Source organism: Piliocolobus tephrosceles, chromosome 9 (genome assembly GCF_002776525.5).
Source record: "Piliocolobus tephrosceles isolate RC106 chromosome 9, ASM277652v3, whole genome shotgun sequence".
NCBI lineage: Eukaryota > Metazoa > Chordata > Mammalia > Primates > Cercopithecidae > Piliocolobus > Piliocolobus tephrosceles.
This window is the reverse complement of record NC_045442.1, coordinates 115,707,447-115,727,991: the sequence shown is the minus strand read 5'-3', so window position 1 is coordinate 115,727,991 and position 20,545 is coordinate 115,707,447. Positions and strand designations below refer to the sequence as shown.

The following is a 20,545-nucleotide window of genomic DNA, read 5'->3' as shown; positions in this document are numbered from 1 at the left end:
TAGACAATTTGCATAGAGAAAAATAATCAAATTATCAAAAGCAATAAATGCGATGTAGAGAATCTTTTTTTTTTTTTTTAGATGGAGTCTCACTCAGTTGCCCATGCTGGAGTGCAGTGGCATGATCTTGGCTCACTGCAGACTCCGCCTCCCAGGTTCAAGTGATTTTCCTGCCTCAGCCTCCCAAGTAGCTGGGACTACAGGCACGCTCCACCATGCCCAGCTAATTTTTATATTTTTAGTAGAGACAGGGTTTCACTGTGTTGTCCAGGCTGGTCTCGAACTCCTGACCTCAAATGATCCATCCACCATGGCCTCCCAAAGTGCTGGGATTATAGGTGTGAGCCATAACGCCCGAACAAGTCTTAAAACTAGTGATTTGATGGAGAGTGGTCAGATTGTTGTTTTTGGATTAGGTGGTCAGAATATGTGTCTCTGTGACTGGCACTGAAACTGAAATCTAGAAACAGGAAGCAACCAGCAGTGTGAAAGTCAGACAGAAAAGCATCCAAGCAACTGCTGCACAAAGGCCCAAAGGCAGAAGGAGTGTCGTCCATTGGAGAAACAGCCAGAGGCGTTCCACATAGAAAGTCAGTGAGTGGGCCGGGCGCGGTGGCTCAAGCCTGTAATCCCAGCACTTTGGGAGGCCGAGACGGGCGGATCACGAGGTCAGGAAATCGAGACCATCCTGGCTAACACGGTGAAACCCCGTCTCTACTAAAAAATACAAAAAACTAGCCGGGCGATTTGGCGGGCGCCTGTAGTCCCAGCTACTCGGGAGGCTGAGGCAGGAGAATGGCGTAAACCCAGGAGGCGGAGCTTGCAGTGAGCTGAGATCTGGCCACTGCACTCCAGCCTGGGCGTGAGACTCTGTTTCAAAAAAAAAAAAAAAAAGAAACTCAGTGAGTGACAGAGCCAGATCAGATCACAGATCCTGGGGCTGGGTGGACCAGGTGAGGTAGGTTTGCTGGGTAATTAGGAGATCCTTTTTCCAAAAGAAAGGAAAAAAACTCATTTTGAAAGATTGTTTCATTTAATGATTACTTCGTCCCATGAATGAATAGGCAAGACCCTTTCTGTAGTTGAGGACAGTGGGAAACCTGGAGAGTGTCACCTGACTCACATCGATATGCCATTTACCTTCCACATGTTTTGTCAGGATCATTCCTGAACAATAAACGTGAGTACCCAGTTGTATTTGAAGAAGAGTTCTAATAACACCATTCGCATCTTAGTCCCCACGGTGGGTTGCAGCGTGTGTTTTCATTTTTCGCTCCGTTCCTCTTTCTTCCTGGGTACATGTGGATAAGGCTGAATAAATCGAGACTCAGTCTTCATGACGTTAATGAGACTGATAAATCCACTTTTTCTGAACAAGTAAAGAGTGACTATCTAGACCAGGCACAGTAGCTCACACCTGTAATCCCAGCACTTTGGGAGGCCGAGGTGGGTGGATCAGGAGATCAGGAGTTCAAGACCAGCCTAGCCAAGATGGTGAAACCATCTCTACTAAAAAACACAAAAATTAGCCAGGTGTGGTGGTGGGCACCTGTAATCCCAGCTACTCGGGATGCTGAGGCAGAGAATTACTTGAACCTGGGAGGTGACACTGCAGTGAGCCAAGATCGCGCCACTGTACTCTAGTCTGGGTGACAGAGAAAGACTCTGTCTCAAAAAAAAAAAAAAAATCTAAAAATTCAGATTTTTGTAGAAAATAAAGATATTGTCCTGTGTCAGGTGAAAAGGAACACTTTCTTAACTTTCTCTAAGTCAGTGCCTTGACTCCCATCCCCTTGTTTACTCTCAGTGAATTTGACATTATTTTACCTGCTTTATATACTCAAGGACACCAAAGCTCAGAGAAGCTAGGACCTCCATTTATGTCATTTAGAATGCTTCTTTCATCTTTTAAAAATACTACTTAAAGGTTTGAGAGAAAAGACAAATAGAAGAAACTATGATTTTAAAAGACAACTCCATAGATAATTTAGCACTATTTATTTTACTTGAGTGATCAGGAATAGAGCAGCTTCAGAAAGCAGCAAGTCACTTAAAGGTAAGCTTGTCTTTACAAAAATTTCCCTGCAACCATAAGCTTTTTACATGTACTTTGTTTTATGGTACTTTAAAAATTACTAACCATATGTTGCTGAGAACTTTTATCAAAGAATGTATGAGTACAGTAACATTTGCCAAATATACTAATGAATACTAATCTGATGTGAATACTTCCAAGGCTACTTTGTTAGAGCAAGTTCCTCTTACTTCCTTGACTTCAATCAAGAAATTCACTATACTTGGTTCTTAACTTAAAAGTCCTGAAAATGTATGCAAAATTTTGTGTGAAGGTGTGTGTTTTTCTGAAGAGAGGGTACTTGGAGGGGTTTCATAAATTCTAAACTAAAGCCTAAGCTAGGAGTTTAACACTACTTTGTTGCAAATATTGAAACTAAGGTGAAGCTTACATGCCAATTAAAATTCAGCATAACCTATATATAACCCATATAGGCTAATCAGAAGCCAGGATACTTGCTAATATATCAACATGTGTTTATTTGTCTTGACATATAGAAGATTTCCTAGCTATCTTTAAGTCGCCAAATCCAAACATCAATTTTAAAAATAATTCCTGCCACTACTGAGAACTATTACAGGATCGCCAACATCAAACGTGAGAAAATGACTTGGACTTCAGAGCAGGGACTATTTCTGTATTAACTTTGGCTTTAAAATTTTAATTCTTAAAATTTAATAAGAAATATTTCTGCGAGTAAACAGCACTTATATATAGAGAAGTCTAAGGTTGAACATTTGAGATGTTATTTTGAAGTTCGCAGACACCTAAAGGTACTTATTTTTATTGTAACCTGGAGTGCCTGTAGCCTTCCAATGTCTCTTAAAATTCATTTAGAGGTTTTCAAAATGTAGTAATACCCTCAAACCACTACCCAGAGCTCTGAAGACTGAGCTCTGAGGTAGTATGGTTTTGTCATTGCTTAATGAGGTTTTTCTGAAGTTTCTGATAACTGAATGTGTCTTCTACAAGGAGATCAATGATACTACATTTAGGATTGAAGCAAATTATGTTACAGATTTTCCCTCTGTGTCGCATTGTAATCTTGTGAGATTTGAAATAAAAATTTCAGAAAGGTGAGAAGGGAAATTTCCGTGTAATATTTATATTAGTCAAAATGTATAAACTTCAAGCTGCCTTGAGATTTGTGATAGTTTATTAAAAATCAGTCATAATAATAACTGTCCCCACACACACCATACTGAACACTTTAAAACAGGCATGACTTCCTTTATGCAGTGGTGACGACACATAAATGACTTCCACGCTTTGGTTTACATTTACCATTGTATCCATCTTGGTTCAGGTCTCCTAAGTGCGCCACAGCACTTCCGAATCTCCCAAATGTCTCGGTGCCAGTAAGGATCTGGGGGTCTCTGAAGAGGAGGGAGCTCACTTGCAAATACAGGTAGATTTGCCCTACTTCTCTGGGGTTGCTCTCAAATTCACGTTCCATAAAGAGAGGTGCCCCAACCAGGACATCATCCAGTCTGTAAGGAACAAAGAAAGCAGCTCAGCGCACTGGCAGGGAGGAGAGTCATTTTGGGTGTATTTGTAATCAACCAGACTAGTACATTTCCATTGGTACTTTTCCTTCTCTGAGGGTTATTTTACAGTCATCAGATTGCTTTCACTGCTTTGTTACGTCTATGGAATCAAATGCTGTAAGAAAATAAGAGTTGTTAAATTATCACACTGAACATTTTAGCTATGTTAAAAATATCTACTTAAAAAAAAGCCACAGATATTTCACCATTTTCAGCTTTTTAGTGCATTTCCAGAACCTGTACTTGCACAAAGAAAACATATCGAGAAAGAACAAAATAGCTTTTTGTAAAAATAGATTAGAGTTTGTCTGCAATTAATATAACTGTACATTTAAATTATTCAGTTTTTATGCAGCAATGTTTAAAATCAATTTTGTCCTTCCCTTTCCTTTTGTTAGCTCAATTTAAATAAAACAGAGATAAGAGAGGTGTATCAAGCTGGTTAGAAAGGTAGCAAACAACTTCTCAGCCCAAATACAAATTTATATTCTTTGCATACATAGATTATAGCAAAAAAAACTACTATGTAATTTTTAAGGTTAAAAAAAATTTCAAGAGATATTCAAACAAATTATTTAGAGATAAAGATATAACCACCTGGAGAAAAAATAAAACAGTGGTTACAGGTGTTTCCTTCACAGGGCCAGGTGGGCAGGAAGAGGACTAGAACGGGAAACTTCACTATAAGCCTTCTAAGTGATTTGACTTTTTAAAAATGTATAATGTATGATTTGTATTTTAAAATTTTAAAAGTCACACCAACCAAAATTTATATATATATATATATATATATAATTTGACCTAAATTAATGGCCTCTACTAAAGTTTGTCTACAGATGCAATGTCTTGGCAGATGCAGTAATCTCAAGAGTGACCTGAGGCAGGAACATATATTTGCATTTGACTTTTATGCCTATGTAGATTAGGTAATATGCTGAAGTTTGCCAAACAAACTGATTAAAATATTATTAGTATAATTTAGTTATAATAATTCATGTATATGAATGATATATAACAATGTATATTAATACATTAATGTATGAAATATATAAAATTAATTATATAAATGGATTATATTATATAAATATAAAGGTCAAGAAACAATACTATATTCATATGTTATTTTGAAGTTCGCAGACTCCTAAAGGTACTTATTTTTATTGTAACCTGGAGTGCCTGTAGCCTTCCAATGTCTCTTAAAATTCATTTAGAGGTTTTCAAAATGTAGTAATACCCTCAAACCACTACCCAGAGCTCTGAAGACTGAGCTCTGAGGTAGTATGGTTTTGTCATTGCTTAATGAGGTTTTTCTGAAGTTTCTGATAACTGAATGTGTCTTCTACAAGGAGATCCATGATACTACATTTAGGATTGAAGCAAATTATGTTACAGATTTTCCCTCTGTGTCAGAGGGAAAGGTGGGCATATTAATACCTAAAAATTAAGATATATCAATAACATTAATAACATAAAATCAGTAATATGTATAAATAACATACATTAATAACAGATTCCATATCAAATGGCTCATATACATCTTTAATATATTTATATCAAAAGTCAGGGATGAGGTGGGAACAGTTACTGAGAACAAGAAACTTTCTTTAAGATCTGAGCAGTCTACAAGACACTCCAACATCACTCTGACCTACCCTCTCTCCAATTTCTGGCCTTCCTTGTGGTATTTATCTATTGTCTTCAGTCCGAATCAAAAGACATCCTGTGTTCTTCCTATGTTTAAGGTACTTTGATAAGTGGCTTTAATGCAATGAGGACTATTAGGTCAACCAATTCATCCCCTAATAACTTACAAATGAGGTTAAATGACTACCCATATTACTATAAGCAAGGCAGATTGGGAAAAATAATATGAGACAATGAAATTAATTCTGGGTATCCCGGACCAGGGAGAGGCTGGGTGCTTGGAGGAAACTAAGGAAGGTTCCATGGAGGAGATGGCTTTGAACCTGGGTGGGATCCTGAGGTGGGCTCTCCAGGTGGAGGTGTTGTGAGCCAAACCAAGTGTCCCTGAGTAGAGTGAGGGTACAGTGAGTGTCTAGACATGCTTGGTGCCAGGGGCGTTCCAACAAATTTAATTGTAAAGATAAAATGTACAAAGAATTCTTAAAAATTAACCCCATGAATAAAAAATATGTAACAATAACATATATCATTATCACATACTATATACTATATATTGTTACAATCAATATTATATGTACGTGATATACAATAAGAAAATAAGGCAATTAAAAATTGGGCAAGGCCAGGCACAGTGGCTCATGCTTGTGATCCCAGCACTTTGGGAGGCTGAGGTGGGCAGATCATGAGGTCAGGAGTTTGAGACCAGCCTGGCCAATATGGTGAAACTCCCGTCTCTACTAAAAATACAAAAAGTAGCTAGGCATGGTTGTGTGTGCCTGTAGTCCCAGTTACTCAGGAGGCTGAGGCAGGAGAATCACTTGAACCCGGGAGGCAGAGTTGGCAGTGAGCCGAGATCGCACCACTGGACTCCAGCCTGGGCGACAGAGTGAGACTCCATCTTAAAAAAAAAAAAAAAAAAAAAAATTGGGCAAAAGATGTGAATGGACACCTCATCAAAAAAGATAGATGGCAAGCAAGCTTATGAGTAGACACTCAATATAATATGTCATTAGGAATTGTGAATTAAAACCACAATGAGATACAACTACACATCTCTTAGAGTGGCTAAAATCCAAAATGCTGATGGCACCAAACATTGGCAAGGATGTAGAACAACTGTAATTAATTGCTAATGGGAATATAAAATGATACAGTCACTTTGGAAGACAGTCTAGCAGTTTCTTACAAAGCTAAACAAAGGCTTACCACACAATCACAAAATTATACTCCTTGGCAGTTACTCAAATGCATTTAAAACATATGCAAACAAAAATATGCACAAAAATGTGCATAGAATAATTGCCCAAACTTGGAGGCAACCAAGACAGTCTTCAATAGATGACTGGATAAGCAAATCGTGGTACATCACACAATGTGATAATATTCAGCAATGAAAAGAAATAAGCTATCAAGCCATCAAAAGACATGGAGGAACCTTAAATGTACATTGTTAAGTTAAGCCAATCTGAAGAGGCTACCTGCTGTATGATTCCAATTGCATGACACTCTGGAAAAGACACAACTATGAAGGCAGCAAAAAAAAATCACACACCTGGGTTCATGTTATAGGCAACCCAACAATGTGCATAAGTTACTATGCTTTTAATGTGTCCCCCAAATTTCATGTATTGGACACTTAATCTTCAGATGCATGTATTAATGGCATTTGGAGGTGAAACTTTTAGAAGGTAGTTAGGATTAGATAAGACCATCAAGGCGGAGCCCTAAGATGGACTTGTGAATTTATAAGAAGAGGAATGGAATACAGAGCTGGAACCTCTTGCCCCCGTCGACATGTGACGCCTGGCACCTCCTCAGGACTTTGCAGAGGGTCGCCACCAGCAAGAAGGCCCTCACCAGAGACGGCCCCTTGACCTTTGACTGCCAGCCTCCAGAAGTATAAGAAATACATTTCTTTTCTTTATAAATCGTCCAGTCTCCGGTATTCAGTTATAGCAACAAAAAACAGGCTAAGCCATGTATTGCTTTAACATAGAAACTTTTCTGTTTCCTTATTTTTCCCCAGTAGTACATGTTGCATGCTAATGCTCATGACTAATATTCAGAATTTAGTTATTTATTAAAATAATACAGAGTAGTGGACTAGATAGTAGATATCAAATCAACCTAATTTTTTGATAGGTAAGAACCAATGTCACTTCAGTTACATTACAGAAATTAATTTACAAACTCTTTATGGTTTAATTTTTTAGATTTTTCTACCAAATTCAATTATAATGATATGTCCTGTATGAATGAACATACTTGCACTAAATCTAGCATAAAAATATAGTTCCCTAAGCTGTTTCCTTTCAACTGGATTTTTCTGTAAATTATTCTCAAGTTAACCACTAAGAATCTGTTTAAATTTGGCTCCTTTTGGTCCTGCAGAGGTTAGAAACAATGGTAGTATAGAAAGTATCCAACGGATTAAATTGTAATTCAGTGACTTTCTGAAGTAGTATAACTACTATAAGGCTCAAAAGCCATAAGAAATGAAAACATATTTGCTTGTTTAGGCACGAGATGAAAAATACCATCTCCATTTGTTGTTAACAAGTTTGTTCAGAAATTCCTAACAAAGCTTACATTGACAGAGTTCGTAGTAATGGAAGTCTTAAGATAGCGAAACTGAAGATAATTTCCACAGCTTGTTTATATTTTCAAAACTGTCACAGGCTTGATAGCATTAACCATCAACCAGCATGCACACAACTGTTAAGTCGAAATGTTTGCTGTCCATTCAATCATACTGGGAGAATTTTTCTTAATAGAAAAGTATTGGGGAAAATTTCTACCAGTTAATTTATTTGGTCACCTATTGACGCTGTCTTTTTTTTTTTTTTTTTTCCTGATTTGAGATTTTGGAGCTCTTTTAGGGACCTTGTTTTTGTTGCCTAGTTTTCAAAGAATATATGTTTTCCAACAATGTTCACTTAGATAGCCTTGTGCACAAATGTACTTAACTATCTCCAGCTTGGGGAAAGGAGAGTCTGGTTCAAGCCCATAAATGTGTGTGTGCAGGGAAGTCCTGACTCCTGAACCATGAGCAATGACCTAGCCAAGTGACTTTTTAAACCCTATGAAATATATTATATATATATCATCATTGTTGTAATTTCAGACTTCACTTGAGTTGTCTATCTTTCACTTTTCTTTGGCCAGTCTCAATTACTTCCAGAGCATACGTATATATAACAGGACCTTGAATTTACATAACATCTAAGTAATTAAAAACAGCAAATGAGGCCGGGCGCGGTGGCTCAAGCCTGTAATCCCAGCACTTTGGGAGGCCGAGACGGGCGGATCACAAGGTCAGGAGATCGAGACCATCCTGGCTAACATGATGAAACCCCGTCTGTACTAAAAAAATACGAAAAAAAGTAGCCGGGCGAGGTGGCGGGCGCCTGTAGTCCCAGCTACTCGGGAGGCTGAGGCAGGAGAATGGCGTAAACCCGGGAGGCGGAGCTTGCAGTGAGCTGAGATCTGGCCACTGCACTCCAGCCTGGGTGACAGAGCGAGACTCCGTCTCAAAAAAAAAAGCAAATGATATACTGAGAATCTGTGGGCACTTTACCTTTATGAATGGCGTTAGTAAATTAATGCAAATATCCTTCAAGGTACTCTAAAGAATTCAGAAAATACTATGTAATAAAAAATAGTATGCATAGCAATTTTTAAGAACATCAAGAAGGAAATTATTACTTTAAAACAGTTATGTGTTTGTTACTACCATATTATTTTGATCAACAGGAAGCCAATGAGGTCCTTTTCTCACAATATTTTTTTTCCTTCACATGGCAAAAAAAAAAAAAAAAAAAAAAAATACTATAAACATTGTCACAAAACTTCACTATAGACTAGAATGCGCATGTTTCCAGGAAGGACGGTGCCCTGCAGGGCATAAGGCGAAACTTGGGCAAAGTCCTGAGGATTCAAAACGGGAGTGGCCGGCGGAAGAGAACACACAGGGTGAATCCGTACAGCAGGGGAAGAGCCCCTGCTGCTTGTGTGACTGTCAGCGGGGAGAAATATGTCTGTGCATATATGAAAGGCCACAGTGGGATTTTTTTTCTCCCCCCTTATTTTGAGATTTTGAAGCTTTTTTAGAAACCTTGTTTTTGTAAGCATTACAAAAACTGGATGGCATGCTATGTCTGGCCTTCAAGTTCTTTAGCTATTTTCTTTCCAAACGACTAAAAGGCTGTGATTACAATTACAGTTCACCTAAGTTGGAAATCTTGAATGGCAGTCCTAATAGCTACTTTAAAAATTTTTTTTAAATTTTTTAGTTTTTTGAGATGGAGTCTCGATCTGTCACCCAGGCTGGAGTGCAGTGGTGCCATCTCAGCTCACTGAAAGCTCCGCCTCCCGGGTTCACGCCATTCTTTTGCCTTAGCCTCCTGAGTAGCTGCGACTACAGGTGCCTGCTACCACGCCCAGCTAATTTTTTATATTTTTAGTAGAGACGGGGTTTCACTGTGTTAGCCAGGATGGTCTTGATTTCCTGACCTCATGATCTGCCTACCTCGGCCTCCCAAATTAGCTATTTTTACAACTTAAATAACTGAAGATGAAGGCAATTTATTTTTAAATTAACTACTTTCAGGATAAGATTGGCATTCAACTGTAACTTCAAAATACATGCAGAGTGCAAGCACTGCCATCTCCCTCCACTGCTGTTGCTTAGACAGAGTCATTTCACTGCCCTTCAAGCCGCTGTCCTGCCTCCCCTGGTGCATGGTAGTAGGGTTCCAGAAGGCTCTGTGACCATCTAGAGCTGGTAGACAGAGCACAACTGATAACACGAAGCCTGAGCAGGTACTGCTCACCTGGAATCCCCATGGCTCACAGGACGTTGTAACAAGTTGGAAATGGACTTGTTCTAGTCCATGGCAGAGTTTGTGTGCACTGTGTGCAGTGGTCTGGAGTAAATGCAGTGACCTGCACACCTTCACGATCCAGCTCCCTGGGGTTCTCGCTCCACAGCTCTCCGCTGGTTCTTGAATATGCCTGGAGCTCCCACCTCAGGGAATACACAGCTTTTGTTCTTCCACAGGGAACACTCCTTCCTCCCTCCCCCTTAGATCACCATGGCTGGTCCTCACCTCCCTTAGGTGTTTCCTTAGCTGGCATCTTAACCCTAAGACCGTCATGACCTACCCAATTGAGGATTGTATCCCTTCAAATACTCCCTATCTCCCCTCTCTTTCTATTTTAACAAGTTTAATTAATAGACTTTATTTTTTAGGGCAGTTTTAGATTGTTTAGATTCAAAGCAAATCTGAGCAGAAAGTACAGAATTCTCCCATTACCCTCTCCCTAACCTGCAACCTCCCACACCACCACGTCAGAGGGGCACATTCGTTCCGGTCAGTAAGCCTACATTCACACGTCATTATCAACCAAAGGCCATGGTTTACATTGAATTCACTGTTGGTATCAAACCTTCCATGGGTTTTAACAAATATATAAGGACACACATCCACTATTACTGTATCATACAGAGTCGTTTCACTGCCCTAAAAATCCTGTTCTTCACCTGTTCATAACTCCCTCCATCAGAACCCCTGGGAAATACTGCCTTGTTCCTGTTGCCGTAGTGTTGCCTCTTCCAGAATGTCATAGAATTGGAATCATATAGAATGTAGATCTTTCAGACTGGCGTCTTTCACTTAGCAATATTCAGTTAAAGTTCCTTTGTGTGTGTGGGGGGGGTGTGTGTGTGTTTTAGACAGAGTCTTGCTCTGTTGCCCAGGCTGGAGTGCAATGGTGCAATCACAGCTCACTGCAACGTCAGCCTCCCAGGTTCAAGGGATTCTCCTGCCTCAGCCTCTCAAGTAGCTGGGATTACAGGCACCCACCACCATGCCTGGCTGATTTTTTGTATTCTTAGTAGAGACAGGGTTTCACCACATTGGCCAGGCTGGCCTTGGCCTCCTGACCTCAGGTAATCCACCTGCCTCAGCCTCCTAAAGTGCTGTGATTACAGGCATGAGCCACCGCACCTGGCCCCTCTGTGTGTTTTCATGGCCTGATAGCTCATTTCTTTTTAGCACTGAATAAAAATTATCAGGATGTACCAGAGTTTATTTATGTATTCAGCTACTTGGTTGCTTTCGGCCCTTTTGTTTTTGTTGTCTCCATAGTACTTATAACCATCTCACATAGTCATTACTCATTTAATTTTTGTCTGTAGCACAAACCTTCCTAACTCTACTATAATCTTCATGAAGTTATGGATTTTTCTGCACCTAGAACAGTGCCTGTTAGTGCATAATAGATGCTCGAGAAGTTTATGTTCAATGAAAGAATAATAGAAAGACATTTCCCAACAGGTACAAAAGGTATGAAATTTATCTCCAGTCAAATGCCATGACACAAAGTCCATTGATAGCTATATGAAGGTCACAGAAAATATCTAGCAAAGGTCTAGCTAAAGTGCTTAGCACATTGCCTAGAACAAAGTAAGCATTCTTCAGATATTTCCTTTCTGTGAAAATGTGAGCTCCCTGACAGACTCTACCTGTCTTATTCACCTGTGTATTCTGGGCACCAGGAACAAAGCCTGGAACATGGTGGATGATCCAATAATATTTTTGGGTGGATAATCAATACATCTCAATCTAATGGTTTTTTAATTTAATGATTCATTAATTTACCTGTCAGGTCCTTTTAGTGAATCAAAGGGGTGTTTAATCATTATTTATTTTTGAAGTAATGACTTGAACACAACCAAAATTCACCATGCTGTTTGGTCCATGTTCAACTGTAATTTACTACTGTAATCTGAAAAAATAACAAATTCATCTTCTCCATGGCTGTTACTAGTATAGTACATTTTTAAAGCAATTAAAAAATCCATTTATGTGCAAATGTTTTGTGAATGTATCACATGCTAGGTGAAAATTTTAGGAGTGAAGAGAAACAGATGAATGTCCTCAGTGGCTATGAATTTTGAATGGCTGAAGACTTTATAAAATTAAAAATAAAATGAAATAAAATAGTTCTCTTCTAGAAGCAGCAGATGTGGAAAATCTCCGTAAGGACAAAATCAGATGACAGAGAATTATTTAATAGATGCATCTTCTTGTTCTGAACCAAAAAAGTTGAGAACAAGGGAGCCTCTATCTTGTTGAGGCAGAAAAGAAGGTTGTATTTTGTGAATGGAAAATATAACATCTTTGTGAATGACTGTAACATATTGTACATGACAGAGGTCTGTAAACTTACCCATCACTGTTAACATCTGATACGGCAATGGTATATCCAAAATAAGATGCCATCTGCAAAGGAAAATCAGGAGATGACATTCTGTGTCCAAACAGTCAGTTTTGTAGTCATGTCTCCATTATTCCCGAAAGATTCATCTCATTGTGGTACATTTTTGCATTTAAATTTGTAGACTCCTGGAAGTTGCCAGGGTCCTTTTGCCTCATTTAGCCTAACCCCTGACCCAGTGAATAATTTTCCCCATAATAACCCTGACATCTGCTTGGACACCCTCTGGGGATGTTCAACAATCAGCCCATTTAATTGGTGGACACAGCTATCGGAATGTTCACTGCTAAATCTGGTGCTTCCATCACTTGTAGCACTTAATCCCACCAAGTTCTGCAATCTCAGATCTCACAGAAGAAATCTAATTCCACTTCCATATGATGTATGAAAATATTTTCAGGCCAGTTGTGGCGACTCATGCCTGTAATCCCAGCTCTCTGGGAGGCCTAGGCAGAAGGGTCACTTGAGTCCAGGGGTTCAAGACCAACCCTGGCAATATGGTGAGACCACATCTCTATAAAAAATAAAACAGAATTAGCAGGGCATGGTGGCATGTGTAGTTCCAGCTAACTGGGAGGCTGAGGTGGGAGGATCTCCTGAGCCTGGGGAGTTCAAGGCTGCAGTGATCTGAGATCACACAACTGCACTCCAAACTGGGTGACAGAGAGAGACCCTGTCTCAAAATAAAATATTTTCACTTGGCTCACCATCCAAGCTCTCTGTGTTAGAGATATGATATATGGTACCAAAACACAGATGACACTTGTGAGTGTGCTGATGACAAGAGAAGAGTTAGGTAGGATTTATGCTTCCTGCTTCAGAGGAAGCATAAAATGTTTTCATGTTGGGGGAACCCACATCTCAGTGTCAGTTTGTATTGTACTCATAGTCAACAAAAGCTCCTAAATCTTTTCCATGAGTGTACCTAGTATACCGCAGTCTCTCCATATTTTTTAATTTTTTTTTTTTTTTTTTTTTTTGAGACAGAGTCTTGCTCTGTTGCCCAGGCTGGAGTGCAGTGGCGCGATCTTGGCTCACTACAACCTCCCCCTCCTGGATTCAGGAAATTCTGTTGCCTTAGCCTCCCAAGTAACTGGGATTACAGGTACCCACCACCATGCCCAGTTAATTTTTGTATTTTCAGTAGAGATGGGGTTTCACTATGTTGTCTGGGCTGGTCTCAAACTCCTGACCTCAGGTGATCCATCCACTCGGCCTCCAAAGTGCTGGGATTACAGGCACGAGCCACTGCGCCCAGCCTCCCCCCATTTTATCTCTGCAGTTTTTCTTTTTAAACCTGTTTTTGGATTTATAATCTTTTCAGGATTTGTACTCGCATCAGATTTGACCCATAGTTTCAGCTTGCCAATTTTGCTTCCATAGTGTGCCATGCATTGTTTGAGGTGACGTAGCTTCCTATTATGCCCTCATTTAATGAACACGCAATCCCTTAGAAGGCACGTGCCCCAGGAGACAGAGACTTTGGTCTGTTTACTGTTCTATCTGAACTTCCCGAGCAGTGTCTGGACCAAAGTAGGTGCCAAGTGCCAAACGCTCTTTGCAGAGAAAATGAATATACGAGTTAACAAGTAGCATGTAACAACTCAATTCTTGCACCTCTTTTCTCTGTTCCAAACATAGATCGTGAAATTCTTACTCTTTGTGTGGCGGTGTGTGATCTTCACTCAGAGGAATTTCATCATTTATGAAATTTCATCATTTATCACCTTCTGAGGTTCAGGATTACAGAACTAGGTAGTATTGAGGAGAAGAAGTTACAGAAAGGCTAAATTTAGCAATGTTTAAAAAGTTTCTAATGATAAAAAGTAAACAAATCTGGGCAAAGGAGAAGCATTGCTACATTCTCATTCACTTATTAATTACCACCACTTAGGAAGAGTTGTTTGAAATAGTTGTTTAATATCTATTCAACTTCCTGCTCATCTCAGTCTTACTTCTCCAAACCTTCCAAAAGAACATCAGGAGATGTAAAATGCTTTGTTGAAAATGTCAGAGTAATAGACTAAAGCCCCAAATTATAGCAAAACGATGTCAAAATCATTTTGTGTTTATTTTTGAATCTGCTGATTTCTCTTCCTTCATTGTTTTTTCAACAGAGACAGTGGTCTCACTATGTTGCCCAGGCTGGTCGTGAACTCCTGGCTTCAGCGATCCTCCTGCCTTGGCCTTCCAAACTGCTGGGATTACAGGTGTGAGCCACATTTCTTTAAATACTGAGCTGGTACTTCCATCTAAGGGAAGCCAGTTGTGAACTGAATTTGTTTCTCCAGACAATCGATTTTTCTCTCCTCTTCAAATTAAATTAACATGGTTCATTTTAAATGTATTACTTCCACAGTTTGTTCATATTTAGTTTAAAATTAAGCGTGTAGTTCTGTTCGTAAATAGTCACATATAAGTTACAAACACAAGGAGTTCATTTTAGGTTTGTCCTGCATTCAAACATGGAGGCCTGAATCTATATCTTACAGACATAGAGATGCAATTATTTGTGATCATCATAAGCACACGTATTCACATGCATCTCAAATTATAGAAGATTTAATGGCACATGGGAATTTAATGGCTTTTGTTTAGTCAAAAGACAGGAGACAGGAAGTGGGATGGAAAGGAATTAACATTTCTTGAAGAGTTGTTATGTGCCAGGGAATCTTCTAAGTGATCTATAATCCTTGATTTATTTCATTCTTAAAAGGAGCTTGGAAGAGAAACATTTTATTCTTATTTTGCAAAGCGGCTCAAAGAGGTCAGGTAATTGTCCTGTGGTCTCACACGGTTCATGAGTGGTGCAGTGGGAACTGGAAGTCTCATCTGTCAACTGCAGAAGTTCAGGCCCTTTTTACAGAGACATTCTTCCCATATCTTACATCAAAAGCTTCAGGCATTTATAGACTATTGAAAGATTCACGTTAATACAAAACCACTTCCTGGTGTTCTTAGAAAAAAATTCCTAATCCCAAACACTGCCCACCTCCCCCACCAGTCTTCTATCAGTAGTCCCCATCCCCTCCGTCCTCAGCTCCTACGTCTCTCTTGCTTACAGACTGTGGTCTTCACTCTGCTCTTCACACATGTCCGGCTAGTTCTTGTTTGAAAGCCTTCGTGTTAGCCTTCCCTTGCCTGGAAGGTTCTAGATAAGATGGCATAGTTGGCTCTGTCTTGTCATTCACATCTCAGCCCAGACATTGGCACCTCAGAGGCCTCCCTGATCACCCCATCCAAGGGCTTCCTTGCCACGTCCCTCCCGTCGTATATTACTCAGCTTTACTTTCTTTAAATCATGGTTCACAATCTGAAATTATGAACATTTATTTGCTTGTTAATAAACTGTCTCTCTCCATCCCTTGCCACCTCACTGCTGCCTGAGAGCTGGGTGGGATCTGACTGTCTGATGCACACGATTGCATCGTCAGTGCCTAGGACAGTTTCCAGTACATAGTAGCTGCTCATTAAATATTTGTTGAATGGATGGATAACTGATATCAATATTATAGTCTACTGGTAACCGAGTGATTTTATTTATTTAATATTAAAATGTCTCTACCTGTTCGCCAGTGAAATTCTGAATAAATGTCATATCTGTAGAGTTAATGATCGAAACCTGAAATCATAGAAATTAAACAGGTTACACCATTTGACGTAGAATTGGAGCCCTTTTTTAAAACTACAACTTGAATCATTTAAAATTTTTTGTAAAGTGTGATAAATGGTTAGCTAAATGTAAAACAAAAATGAAAGCCCACAGAATGATCTTATTTTAAAAAAAAGCCAATTGAAGTTTTTCTTTATGGTTAAGTCTGGGATGCTTTGAGACAAAATGCATGCTTATTAATCTGAGCTGGAGAAATAAAAGTTGAATTCAAGAATATTGAGAGCAATTAACTTGATGATCAGTTGATTTAACCAGGATTTTTGTCTAAATCCATTTCTGTTCTTGTGCTACTATAAATTGATCATTATGGTTCTTTGCAAGAAAAATTAGGTTTTAAAATGCTATCCACAAGGCAAAAATATTCCTTTTAATTCTACTTAGCCAAACATGACGCTTTCTAGATACTTTTGCAAAAGATGAACTTTATTTAAAATACGGTTTTCTTTCAGATTTATTTATTTGCTTTTCCTAATTTCACAGTAACGGGTTTGAATAGTATCACCCCAAAATTTCATATCTACCCAGAACATCAGAATAAGACTTTATTTGGAAATAGGGTCTTTGCAGATGAAATTAGTTAAGGATCTCAAGATGAAATCATCTTGGTAGGCTCTAAATCTGATGACTGATGTCCTTATAAAAAGAGGAGAAGACACATGTAGACACAGAGGGCAGAAGGCCACACGAGGATGGAGGCAGAGACTGGTGGGATGTTGCCACAAGCCAAGGTATGCCAGGGACTGTCAGAGGCTGCAAGGGGGCAAGGAGAACCCTCCTATCATAGATGCTCTGGTGAGAATATCGTCCTGCCCACAATTTGATGTCAGATTTCTGGCCTCTAGAACTGTGAGTGAATACATTTATGTTGTTTAAAGCCAGCCAGTTTGTGATTCTATGTTATAGCAGTTGTAGGAAACAAATAATAAATTTACAATTAGTTAAATTTACAATAAAATTAAATAATGCAATTAATTAAAATAACTGAAATAACAATTGCTTTTATTTCTACTGTCTGAGACATATTAAGGTGTTGATCATAACCATGGCATCCTCCACAATTATTCTCAGATTATACCCACAGGTAGGACAAGCCTTGTGGGTATGTGACTTGTGCAGTCACACAGGACCCTGTGCTTAGATGGGTCCCACACTTGATTTAATCCTCTGCTGTTGCTGTCCTGAAATTTTTGATAATTTTTGAACAAAGGGCCTGTGTTTTCATTTTGCACTAGGTCCGTCAGTTGCCTAGCTGGTCTTGCATGTGGATAGAACAAATTTAATCTGGCTTGTTTTCCTTCCTTATTCATAAGCAAGCAGGATGAATTGGGAGAAGGAACTCCTTAATAAAGGAAGTGTTAAAAGACTTAAAAGTTACATAAAATGAAACATTTCTTTGCATATACAGATGGTCCTTAAATTATGATGTTTCAACTGACAATGGTTCAAAAGTGATACACATTCTGTAATAATCATACTTTGAATTTTGAGTTGTGATCTTTTCCCAGACTAGCAATATGTGATATGATATTCTTACTTGAGATATGAACACTTTATTATACAATAGGCTTTTGCCCACGTGTGGGCTAATATAAGTGTTCTGAGCATGTTTAAGATAGGTTAGGTAAGCTATGATGTTCGGTGGGTTAGGTGTATTAAATGTGTTTTCAACTTACAGGATTTTCAAATGATGGGTTTATTGGGATATAATTCCATCAAGGAGCATCTGTACAAGAAAATATCCTATTCCTATAATGCATTCTCAGTACTCACATATCCAAAATTCTGTGCTCCTCTTGGAACTCCAGCAACCAATTCTGGGGATGAAAATAGTCATTAGAAGGGGAATTACACACACCCCCCCACATACCATATAATAAATAAGTGGTAAAGACAGTGCTTTTTATATGAGTGGCTATCACAACAGAGCAGGGGTCCCCAAGCACCAGGCCATCAACCAGTACCTGTCTGTGGTGTGCTAGGAGCCTGGCCACACACACAGTAGGAGGTGAGCCTCAGGTGGGCCAGAACAAAGCTTCGTCTGTATTTACAGCCACTCCCCATTGCTCACATTATAGCCTGAGCCCTGCCTCCTGTCAGATCAGCGGTGGCATTACATTCTCACAAGAGCGCGAACCCTATTGTGAACTGTGCATGTGAGGGATCTAGGTTGCACGCTCCTCTTGAGAATCTAACTAATGCCTGATGATCTGAGGTGAAACAGTTTCATCCCAAAACCATCCCTCACCCCCACATCTGTTGAAAAATAGTCTTCCATGAAACTGGTCCCTGGTACCAAAAAGGTTGTGGATTGCTGATGTAGAGGGTTGGAAATTTGAAGCCAGGGCTTTGCATTTACTTTTGTTTCTTCTCCAGATAATAGAAAACAGAAAAACAGAGGTCATACCCCTTTGTCATACTTTGACATTTATGTCTTCATTGGGAGTCTCTCTGCACTTTGGTCTCTAGATCATGAACCTGGCTTCTTGGGTCTGCATGGGATTTATAAGTTAGACCTCTTACTGTGATTCTTCTAGCTTTTACTGTAGTGACATCTTTTGTGCTAGTATAAACATTACAGTTCTGATTCCATCTCAGAGTCAAGGGAGGGAATGGGATCAGGTGCGAAGCAGAGAGGGGAGCCTTGGACAGGAACGTGGATGATTCATCTACAGCAGCAGGAGAGCAGGGGAAGCACGCGCTTGAATCATAAAACAGGGTTCAGAAAAACTAAGCAATCTGGATAGACTGCCAGAAAGTTGATGGAACTGGTAGTACCCTGTCCAGTTTTCAATAATCTTTATTTGGTATAAATTAAGTTCTCCTGACACTAAAAGCAAACCACAATCAGATATAATAGGGTTGACTGATTTCAGAGTCAGGCCTGTGGGTGAGGACAGATTCTAGAGGACTGGGCCATTTGAGAAACATGGCAACCACGACTTCTCCCATCCACAAACATCGGGAATTTTGTTTTTAAAATATCAGTCATCCCACGCAGTAACGGTGAAGTCTGCAATCTCATATGACCACAACTCTAAGGAGTTATTAAATGTAACATTGAGTAAAGATGCTCCTAATTTTTTAATAAATGATCAGGACAGCTTAATTGCTTGGGGTCTAACGCAAGTCTGAACTGTCACTCAACTACAAAAACTATTCAGTTGGAAGGAAAAATAGGAGACTTTTCTTTTTCAATAATTCAAGGTGAAATCTTCAGAAGGACCTTTTTTTTTTGTTGTTTGTTTTTTTAAACAGGGTCTTACTCTGTTGCTCAGCCTGGAGTGTAGTGGCATAATCATCATGGCTCACTGTAGCCTCAACTTCCTGGGCTCAAGCCATCCTCCTCCCTCAGCTTCCTGAATAGCTGGGACCACAGGTGCATGCCACCACGCCTGGCTAATTTTTGTCTATTTTGTAGAGACGCAGTCTCACTATGGTGCCCAGGCTGGTCTCAAACTCCTGGGCTCAAGCCATCCACCTGCTTCAGCCTCCTAGAGTGTTGCGATTATAGGCCTAAGCCACTGTACATGGCCAGAAGATTTTTAATAATCAATATAATCAGGAAAAATTTAGATCCTTGGCCTGGGAACACATGACTTGAGTAGCATACTGACTAGTGAGAAGCAAAACTGTTTCCTTCATTTGCAGCTTAGAAAGGTTCTATCACTGTTGAACTCATAGTTGGTGAGTAGTACAAGTCGGAAATTGACAGCAAAGTCAACATTCTTTCCAACACGTCAAATTACATTCCTAGACTTGGTTAGGGACAGATTACTTTCTTGGGTTTTAGTTCACTACATCTCACTCTAAAGTGATAACAAAGGCTCTTAACCTTTTTTGAGTCATGAACATGTATGAAAATTGGAAGAAAGCTATAGATCCTCTCACCAGAAAAATTATACACAATCAAATCTTGCATGTAATATTTAGGGATTCCAATCCACTGAAGCCCATCCATGTCCCACCCAGCAGTGGGAGGATCCATGTTAAGAACCCATCATCTTGAGGACATTGAAGTGCTCACTGTTTTTTTTAAATAGAATTCTTATTCCCTGTTGTCTAATTAAGTAAATCTTGAACATGCACAGTCCTGGATTCGTAGTGGTCTGGTGAGCTGATTGTGATGTTCCTCGATAGTGCTTTTATTTTAGATATCCTCAAAACACTTAAAACACAATCCATTTTCAGACATTTTATTTTAGATATTTTATTTTAATAGTTTAGATATCCTCAAAACACTTTTTATTTTATTTTAGATATTTTAGATATCCTCAAAATACAAAATATCCTTTTAGATATCCTCAAGACACTTAAAACCCAATCCAT

At 39.2% G+C, this 20,545-nt stretch overlaps 1 protein-coding gene across 2 annotated transcripts in view; it reads right to left on the bottom strand.

Annotated features, from left to right (window-relative positions):
- Window positions 1-20,545, bottom strand: part of ITGA8 (integrin subunit alpha 8) — a 203,687-nt gene that overhangs the window by 131,063 nt on the left and 52,079 nt on the right. For both annotated transcript variants that reach the window (XM_023223234.1, XM_023223233.2), the window contains 4 exons: window positions 17,990-18,033; window positions 16,112-16,168; window positions 12,499-12,551; window positions 3,359-3,564 (listed from right to left, as the gene is read on the bottom strand). In XM_023223234.1, the coding sequence (XP_023079002.1) occupies window positions 3,359-3,564; window positions 12,499-12,551; window positions 16,112-16,168; window positions 17,990-18,033 (360 nt within the window). The remainder of the gene's footprint in view (window positions 1-3,358; window positions 3,565-12,498; window positions 12,552-16,111; window positions 16,169-17,989; window positions 18,034-20,545) is intronic.